Below are 10,136 nucleotides of genomic sequence, written 5' to 3' on the forward strand. Positions count from 1 at the left end.
TTGTGAAGTCAAAATGGTGCACAAATCACTTGGTGCATTTAAGGCAAGTCTTCGACCGCCTACGGAAGTTTCAACTCAAAATGAATCCCCTGAAATGTGCTTTTGGGGTTGCTGCTGGAAAGTTCCTCGGGTTTACTGTTCGACACAGGGGCATCGAGATCGAGCAAGCAAAAATCGATGCCATAATGAAGATGCCTGAGCCGAGAAACCTTCATGAGCTTAAAAGCTTACAAGGGAAGTTGGCTTACATCCGAAGGTTCATATCAAACCTAGCGGGAAGATGTCAACCTTTTAGTCGGTTGATGAAAAAGGGCATCCCGTTCATATGGGACGAGGCATGCAAGAACACATTTGAGAGTATCAAGTCATACTTGATGAAGCCGCCTGTGCTAACCGCTCCTGTTCACGGTCGCCCACTAATCCTCTATATCTCCGCCCAAGACAGTTCTGTGGGCGCCTTGCTTGCTCAGGAAAACGACAAGGGGAAAGAGAATGCTCTCTACTATCTTAGTAGAATGATGACCCCGAACGAGTTAAAGTACTCCCCAATTGAAAAGCTATGTTTGGCACTTGTGTTCGCCATCAAAAAACTTAAGCACTACTTCGAGGCTCATACCATCCGGCTTGTTTCCAAAGCGAACCCGGTGAAATATGTTATGGCGAAGGTCGTTCTCTCCGACCGTCTCGCAAGGTGGTACTTATTGTTTCAACAGTTTGAAATTGTATATGTGCTGCAAAAGTCTGTCAAGGGGCAAGCCTTGGCCGATTTCCTAGCAGACCACCCGATACCTGCTGAATGGGAGTTGTCTGACGATTTGCCTGATGAAGATGTGCTTGTCATTGAAATCCTACCCCCATGGAAGATGTACTTTGATGGAGCTTCGCATAGAGAAGGGGCAGGTGCTGGAGTTGTCTTCGTCACTCCGGAAGGCGAGGTGTTGCCATATTCATTCACTTTGACCGAGCAATGTTCAAACAACGTTGCTGAGTATCAAGCATTGATACTTGGGCTCGAGATAGCGGCTGACATGAAGCAACTGAGAATTAACATTTATGGAGATTCAAAGTTGATCATAAACCAAGTGTTGGGTCTATATGAAGTGAAAAAGGCGGAGTTAGTCCCATATAACAACTATGCAAAGATACTAATGCAATGGTTAGGGGATGTCACAATTGAACATATACCAAGGAAAGAAAACAAGCAGGCTGACGCTTTAGCCGCATTGGCTTCGACTATTGCTCATCCTGCAGCCCGAGTGCGAGTATGCCAAAAGTGGGTAGTTCCACCAATCTTCAGTGAAGACGGCTCAGTTGATGAAACTGTTGAACTCCCTACTGCCTCAGTTTATGATATAGGCAAAGACGACTGGAGGCAACCGTTAATTGACTACCTCACTGATGGAAAGTTACCTGAAGATCCCCGTAAACGGGTGGATATAAAGCGTCGAACTCCTCGCTTCATCTACTATAAAGAGACATTGTATCGTCGTTCCTTTGATGGAATATTTCTCCGATGTCTAGGGGAAGAGGAAGCTTTACAAGCTATGCAAGAAGCTCATTCTGGGGTTTGCGGTGCACATCAATCCGGTCCCAAGTTGCACTTCCACATTAAGCGAATGGGATATTATTGGCCTACAATGGTAAAGGATTGCATAGACTATGCTCGAAGGTGCCAAGCTTGTCAATATCATGCAAACTTTATTCATCAGCCACCAGAACCTCTACACCCAACAGTTGCATCTGGGCCATTTGATGCTTGGGGACTTGATGTGGTTGGCCCAATTACGCCTAAGTCATCTGCAGGGCATGCATACATACTAGCTGCCACTGACTACTTTTCAAAATGGGCAGAGGCCGTCGCATTAAAGGAGGTGAAGAAAGAAAATGTTGCAGACTTTCTCCGTGTCCACATCGTCTATTGATTTGGTATCCCGCGATATATCTTAACAGATAACGGGAAGCCCTTTGACAACAAGTTGATGAACAAGGCCTGTAAGCTTTTTGACTTTAAGCAGCGAAACTCATCAGCTTACTATGCAGCTGCGAATGGGCTTGCTGAAGCTTTTAATAAGACCCTATGCAATTTGCTGAAGAAAGTGGTCTCAAAATCAAAAAGAGACTGGCATGACAGAATGGAAGAAGCTTTGTGGGCGTATAGAACCACGTACCGCACACCTACTCAAAGCACCCCATATTCTTTAGTGTATGGTGTGGAAGCGGTCTTGCCTCTAGAGCGCCAAATACCTTCTTTAAGGTTGGGTATACAAGAGGGCCTTACTGATGAAGAAAATGCTAAGTTACGCTTGGTTGAGTTGGAAACCTTGGATGAAAAACGTCTGCAAGCGCAACAAAGCTTGGAGTGCTATCAAGCTCGCATGTCCAGAGCTTTTAACAAAAGGGTTAGGACCCGTTCCTTTCAAATTGGGGACAAAGTCGTAGCTGTTCGCAGGCCCATCATTGTCACGAGAAAAACCGGCCACAAGTTCACTTCAAGGTGGGATGGTCCCTACGTGATTTTAGAAGTTTACACCGGCGGGGCTTATAAGCTGATTAGTGAAGATGGCTTGAAGATTGGTCCAATTAATGGAAGGTTCCTAAAGCTTTACCACCCTTAAACTTGGGGTGTCAACACAAGTCATGAAGATATGATGAATGACTCATCCACCAAAAATGCAGCACGTGGTTAAACTGCTAATGCATCTCGCTTTGTCTATGGGTGGGCCCAAATCATAGACGCTCCTGGCCCGCATGAGTCTAAACTGTGAACGGCTCTACTTTATAAAAACAAAATCAGTTGAACTACGTTTGACTTGATCTCCTTCATAGGAGTACGTAGGCAGCTTAGAAATCAAATTATCTAAGTTCAGTCATAACAAAACAAATCCAACTCATGTTGCAAGAATATTGTATCAAGACAATCATCCAATAAATCAAAGTAAAGATGTTATTGCTAGAAGACCAGCGGACAAATGAGAAACTTTTAGTTATCAAAAGTTAGAACGAAATGACAAAAGTTCTTGCAATCAAAAAGAGAAACTAAAGGACAAAGAGCATCAGTCAACAAAAAAGCCTAAAGCTAAGCATATCGTCTTTGCAGGCTTCTAAGCCTCTCTTTGCCTCCTTTAGTCTCGCTTCATCCTCTGGCGTCAGTACATTTAGTTCCTTAATACGAGTGACCTCAGCCTTAGCCTCCAAAATGGCAGTCTTGGCGTTGCCCAGGTCGTCCGTCGTTTTGGCAACCACAGTGTCGCATTCCTCCACCGTGGCGCGAACTAACTTCAGTTCTTTCTCCAGTTCCTCTTCCCGATCTTTTGCAGTCTTAAGCAACTTATGTTGGCCCAATAGATCTTTCTTGAGTCTCTTAAACTCGTCTTCTGCATTCTTGAGCTCATCCTTCGCCGAAGATAAAGACTGGGACTCGCTTGATGTTTTGTCAGAAATCGTGGACCTTAGGTTATCAAAGGCTTGAGCTTTTGTGAAAATCTCTTCAACCCGTGTTTCCAAAGGGGAGATGTCAAGGTCTAACTTCCGGAGGTTTGCAAAAGCATCCGTAAAGTTCTCTTGCAAGGATGAAACGTGCTCTACCGAGGTTTCGTCCAACTTTTTACGAAGCTTGTTCCAGACATTTATGACGACTACCTTAAATTCTTCCAGCACGAGGTCTTTTCTATCAAAGACAGAGACCTCAGGTCTATCTTGCTGAGTTACGCGTGGCTCGTTGAAGGAATTCCCTGACTGGTGCGTGTTCGAGGCTGAGGCATTGTTTGAGTGTCCGCTTTCTCCAAGATTGCTTGCAGCCCCCCCTTGATTCGATGACTCAGCTCCTCCCCTAGCGGGTATCGCCACATTTTCCTGTCAAGAAGTAAAAGGGGGGTAAACTAAACGCTATCAATAATAATTGGGATAAGCGAGAACAGTGGTTTACCTCCACTGGGGAAGGCGAACGTCTGTCTCGTCGCCGTTTCCAGTGGTGGTCGCGGCTATCTTCATCATCCGAGTCCTGTCGTATCACATCAACTTCCTTTTGTGGAATAATGTTTTCCTTTCTCTTCTTGGGTGACGGTTTACTTTCTTGGACTGGACGTTTGCCTTTCTGGGAGGTACCGGCTTCATGCCGCATATCGGCTGGATACTCAGGAACTAAATCATTAATGCTGCGCTCAAGGTAGTCCCCATGGACTTGGGCCCACCAATCCTTGTAACTCCGCGAGAAGTACTTCTTCATAGTGACAGTGACTCGAGTCGCGGGGAATGTCACTCGCGACCCTGAGCCCCTAAGTGTAAAGTGGCGCCAACGTTGGAAACCCTCCGAAAGTGTGAATTCACGTTCGTCATTGCCCAATATGCCAGAACTGCCGTCCTGATAGTACCCAAATTGTCGGCTAAACCGATGGGGAGTGTAAGGCTCGGCGAGACATGCATCTGTCCATCGTAATACGAGGTAGTTAGAACGGAGACACATGAAGTAATCGTCATCGGTGTCGTGGGCATTCCCGTCATCAAGGAAGTGAAGATCCTTAGTTAAGTGGCGTGTCGTACAAAGCCAGTTGACACTGTCAGCTTTGAAAATCTTGCGACAAGCCTCCACTGGTCCGTAATATCTCGCACCACCTTCCCCCGAGTAAGCGATCATCAACGGAGAAGCTGACGTGTGGTCTTTTGCGAAATGAGTGTCGAAATAAAGCGACAACCATCCATACACATAGTGAATGGGGAAACGACTATTGGCTAGCCCCGGGGTATTAGATTGGGATATCACGTTCAATCCAGTGTAGATGCTCGCAAGCACAGGGATCCCAAGGTTCAATGTTCTGCCTGTCGCCATTAAGCAAGCCATTTTGAATGTCTGGAAGCGAATGACTCGCGTCATTTTAATGGGGAGCACAAATACTGCATATTAGCCCTTCATTGAAGAACAAGCTACATAATTCCGGAGGCCCTTCAGCAAGGAACTACTTCCAGCTCAGCATACTTCCAGTTCGGCATACTTCAAGTTCAGCATACTCTGAACTCGGCATACCTCCAACAAGGAACAAGGAACTACTTCAAGTTCAGCATACTCTGGACTCGGCACTCTTCCAATTTGGCATATTCCAAATTTGGCACACATCTAATAGGCATACTTCTAGTAGAGAATCAGAAGACGTCTCATATACAGAGATTGTACCCCTTCTTGATTGATACATACTACTTGTAACCGATACTTTGAATTTTGAATATATACAATTCAAGTTTTTCGAGTTTACATAACCTTTTATTTTTATTTTTTCCTTTCGAAACATTTCCAAGATATTGATTCAACTAATTAATTAAGTTTTAATTAAATTAAATAAACTATGTACACGGCTAGAGATATCTTTGATTTTCCGACCATCCAAAAAATGGTCGAAAAAGTTACATTTTTTCAATTTTTTGTCGAAGAATTATGGTGGGGAAATAGGTCGGAATTTCCGAGCACCCTTTACTTAGTGGTCGGAATTACCAACCACAAAGTAAAGGTGGTCGAAAAAAAATTCGGCAGTTTAAATTTTTTAAACTGAGTTGGGAATTTCCGCCAATCTTTCTAGTAGCCGATTTTTCCAACCACTTTACAAAATTTGATGCTATTTTCGATCACCTTGTCCGGTGATCGGAAATAGTGACAAAGGTTTTTCCAGATACCAAAAGTCCAAAAGTGGTCGGAACAAGGGTTTCCGACTTATGTAAGATCACTTTCAGGTGGTCGAAAATTCCTTGATTTAATTTTCAGCCGTGGTAATTCACAACTGATGCCTAGTTTCTTGAATTGTTGAGGAATGGTTGTGGGCGAGGGTGATGTTGTTAAGGAGATGGAGCGGTTAGGTGCGATTGACTTATTGTAATTGAATTTGTTGAGATGGTTGAAACTAGGGAAAAATTATCTAAAAATATGTAGTTTTAACCCTAAAATTGAGGAATTAATCCACCAACTTCTTATTTTGAAAAAAAAAAAGTATTAACTTTTAACATTTGTGGTAGAAATGAAAAAATGTGTATCTGTGTGAGAGAGACAATTATTGTTATAAGAAGTGAGGACTTTGTCCTCTTAGAAAAAGTAATGACGGATTACAATCACTCATCAGGATTCATCAGTAGTTGATGAAGATTATAGTAATTTATAAAAATACGTGGTTAATTATAATTATTACAAATTTTCAAGTTTGTAGTATTTATAAAATTGACCTTAATCTTAACCCTTTTTTATATTATTTTTAAAAAATCTTTAACTATTGATATACTCGAATAGATGGATCATATAAATCCTCACTTTTTTCATCAAAGTCTATTCACACTAGAGTTGCAAACAAGCCGAGCTCGAGCTCGAGCTTGATAAACAATAGATAGGTTTGAGCTTGAAAATTGGAGCTCGAGCTCAGCTCGGTTATGAAACGAGCCGACTCGAGCTCAAAGTTGACCAAGCTCAGGATATATATATATATATATATATATATATATATATATATATATATATATATATATATATATATATATATATATATATATATATATATATATATATATATAGTTCGCGAGCGGCTTGACGACCACAAGTCTAAAATATTTGAATTTGAGCTCGACTCAATTATGAAACGAGTCGGCTCAAGCTCGAAGTTGATCAAGCTCGAGTTAAGCTTTGACTGAACTGCTCAACTCATTTATATCCCTAGTTCACACTCACACGAAAACTTGTTCTCGAGAAAAAACTATGAACCATTCGCAATCGTCAATTTGAAAAAATCTTAAATATATGATGCAATTAAAAAAAATGGCATAGTAGCATTGTGCTAATTTTTTTTCCAATTTCAAAGGTGTAATTTTTAATTTTTAATAATACAATATAGAGTGTATTTGAAGATAAACCATAAAATCTATGCCAAAAAAAAAAAATTCTAATAAATCCTAATTTCCTAAACCTAAATCATCATAAATACTAAAACCTAAACCTAAGTAGTAAAAAGTCAACTCACAAGTCATAAACAAAATTAAAAAGTAAAATACTAAACCAAACCAAAAAAGTAAATCATAAATTAGATTTGGAGGGACAATTAATTATAAAAATATATAAAAATGCCAGTTCCTCTTGTCTTTAAATGTTAACACCATGTCAAAGTTTGAAGTTTGTGAAATAACAAGGAGAAGAAAAGAAAAATCAAAATTTCATGTGTTACCCATGCCAATTGAGTATTTTTATTGGTTTTCTACATGATAATATTAACGAAAAAACCAAAATAATCACTTTAAGAATAACTAAAAATCAAAAGTAATACAACTATTGGGGTTAATGTGTATTGGATAAGTCCAGTATCCTAAGGGCTAAGAGCATCTCCAACCCCTCCATCTCCAAAACACCAAATTTTTTCAAGAAATGTCACATCAGAAGGAATATTCTCAGCATATTTTCACACCAAATTTTGTTCATCTCCAACCCATTTACACCAAAACACCAAACTTTTACACTAAAATAATTTTATTTTTCAATTATTAATTCGAATTTAGTTAGTTTAATATAATTTAGTTCAAATTTAATTAGTTTAATATAAAATATAATTTATAATGTAAATAATAATTTTTATTAACATTAATTTTTTATAACATTAATTATTTTAAAAAATCAAATTTAACAATATTTTTGAAATGAACAATGTAGGTGAACGTCCTACGGGAAGGAAGAAGGAAAAGATGAAGCATAAACTCTCGGATGAGCGCAATCAATTTATTGCCGCAATAGAAAAACAAACTGCACAATTCAAAGGAATGTTTGAAAACAATCATGAGCTACTCCAAAAACAATATGAGCTTGATTTTTGATTTGCTTACAGCTCAAAATGTAGCGAACAAAATAACATTGGGAAAAGAAAAAATGGCATTAGCAAAACGAAAAGAAGATAACAAAATCTTAAGGATGAATTTAAATTTGATAGAAGATCCAGCTGTGCGTGAGTCGATTAGACGCCAACAACTACAAATTGTTGCAGAGAGAAATCAAGAGCATGGAGGAGGAGTTGAATCAAATCGTGAATTTGATCAATTCATTGATAATTTGGGAGGAAGTGGGAGTGGACTAGGAAATTTTAATTTTATTATATTTGTTCAAAATTGTGTTGTATTTTCTAATATTATTATTATGTCATATGTATTTTAATTTTTATTATGTTCTAGTCATGTTTGATGTATGTCGTATTTATTTTAACTTTTATTATGTTCAAGTTATGTTTAATGTATTTGGAATTTTAATTAATGTATATTCAATATTAGTCTTGTTTTGATCATCTCAATGAGATCTTTAAAATGGTATAATTTTAATTTTTTTTGAAAGTCAACCTGGCGGTTGTATTTATAGAAGTGCTGAAATAGAGTCCGGTGGAACATTGTCCCAGTACATAGTAGTAGCGAAACTAAATGCTGTAGTAGCTAAAGTATGAGCTAATAAGTTCTGTAATCTAGGAATGTAAATAACTGAGCAGTAAGAAAAAGTAGAAATATAGGTTCTGCAACTATCGATAGCATAACCCACGAACGTGATGTGGTTGATGGTCCAAATAGATAACACTGTAGTAGTTGACAATTCGTATGAATTTGTATAGACTGGTCATTCCTCCTTTTAAGCCATGATAATACTTCCTTGCATGCAAATGCCTCGGCCATGAGCGGGGAGTGGCAATCTATTAACGGGGCGCTGAAAGCAGATATATATCGGCCATTGGCGTCGAGGAGTACCGCACCAACAGCTGCTGCATTTGTTCCATGGTGGTAGCTTGCGTCCATAATGCATTTTACGGGTGCCGTCGTCTCGCCATGCATGGATTCCGGCGGGTTGGCGTGAGGCGGAGGCAGTACGTTTCCGGCTATTCCCTCGTCCGGCACGGGCCCTCCGGCAGTGGGGTGGATAATGGCAGTCCCGGGTTGTGATGGGGCATGATGATGGACATCCTTCCACGCTTTCATTGTAGCTGTTGCAATTGTTAATAATTTCGTTGGCCTTGGTAGACAGGCATCCCATACCGCTTCGTTTCGGGCCCTCCATAGGTGGTATAAAATTGCAGCTGCATAAACAATTCCATCAAAGTCTAGAACATTCAAGATTGCACTAAACCATTCATGGAAAACATTTGTGACAATATTGGGGATTGGAAGGTTGGATTTAGCCCATATGGAGTGTGTATAGTCACACAAAACTAATGCATGCATGGTATCCTCATTCATCCTCCCACACATGGCACACATCGGGTTAACATCCACACTCTTTATAAGTAAGTTGTTGGTAGTAGGAAGGATATCACAAATAGTTCTCCATAGGAATGTCTTCCATTTGGGTGAAATTTTTAACTTTCATAGGGCTAGCCATTCATTAAAACGTAATTACCAACTATATATACGCCTGTATTCACTCTTGACTGAATAACATCCATTAGGATCACCATACCAATACCATATATCATCATACTCAGGGGCAACTGGTATCTTTTGGATTCTGGGTATATCACTTGGTTGGAAAATATCAGCTAGTATATGCGGATCCCAGGTACCCGTATCCTGATCAATTAATCCTACCACTTTGGCCCCAGACAGGTGCTGTGGCATTTCTGTGTGAATCATAGGATTCATCTTGCAGCCAGGGATGCTCCCATATTAAGGTAGATTTCTCATTCCCAACCCGCCTTCTTATACCACCACATATTAGGTCCTTAGCTGCCATAATACTGCGTCAGCAAAAGCTTGGATTATTTCCTATAGTGGCGTCCAGGAAAGTATCCTTTGGATAATATCTGGCTTTATAAATCTTGGCTACCAATGAGTCAGTGTTAGTGAGCAGTCTCCATGCCTGTTTTCCTAACATTGCCAAATTAAATGCCCTTAAATCTTTAAACCCCAGACCACCATGCTTTTTTGGGATACACAATTTATCCCAGGCTTTCCAGTGAATGCCACGATCCGTACCAGACCCCACCAGTATCGGTTCATAACACGTTCAATAGCTGTACAAACAGATATGGGTAATAGGAAAACACTCATTGAAAATGTTGGCATTGCCTGGCCACACTTTTCAATAAAATTTCCTTACCAGCTTGTGATAACAATCTCTTATTCCAAGAACCAATCCTCTGTTTGATTTTATC

At 40.0% G+C, this 10,136-nt stretch overlaps 1 protein-coding gene across 1 annotated transcript; it reads left to right on the top strand.

Annotated features, from left to right (window-relative positions):
* The first annotated feature begins 302 nt into the window (after positions 1-302).
* Positions 303-1,922, top strand: LOC109177133. The gene has a single exon (XM_019326434.1). It carries the CDS (start codon positions 303-305, stop codon positions 1,920-1,922), a length of 1,620 nt encoding a protein of 539 aa, XP_019181979.1.
* Positions 1,923-10,136: the final 8,214 nt, after the last annotated feature.

The sequence above is a fragment of the Ipomoea nil genome, unplaced genomic scaffold, assembly GCF_001879475.1.
Source record: "Ipomoea nil cultivar Tokyo-kokei standard unplaced genomic scaffold, Asagao_1.1 scaffold0800, whole genome shotgun sequence".
NCBI classification, from domain to species: Eukaryota; Viridiplantae; Streptophyta; class Magnoliopsida; order Solanales; family Convolvulaceae; genus Ipomoea; species Ipomoea nil.

Bases quoted from the DNA above. Each gene is read 5' to 3' on its own strand.
- LOC109177133 (XM_019326434.1), top strand. From the start codon at position 303: ATGAAAAAGGGCATCCCGTTCATATGGGACGAGGCATGCAAGAACACA.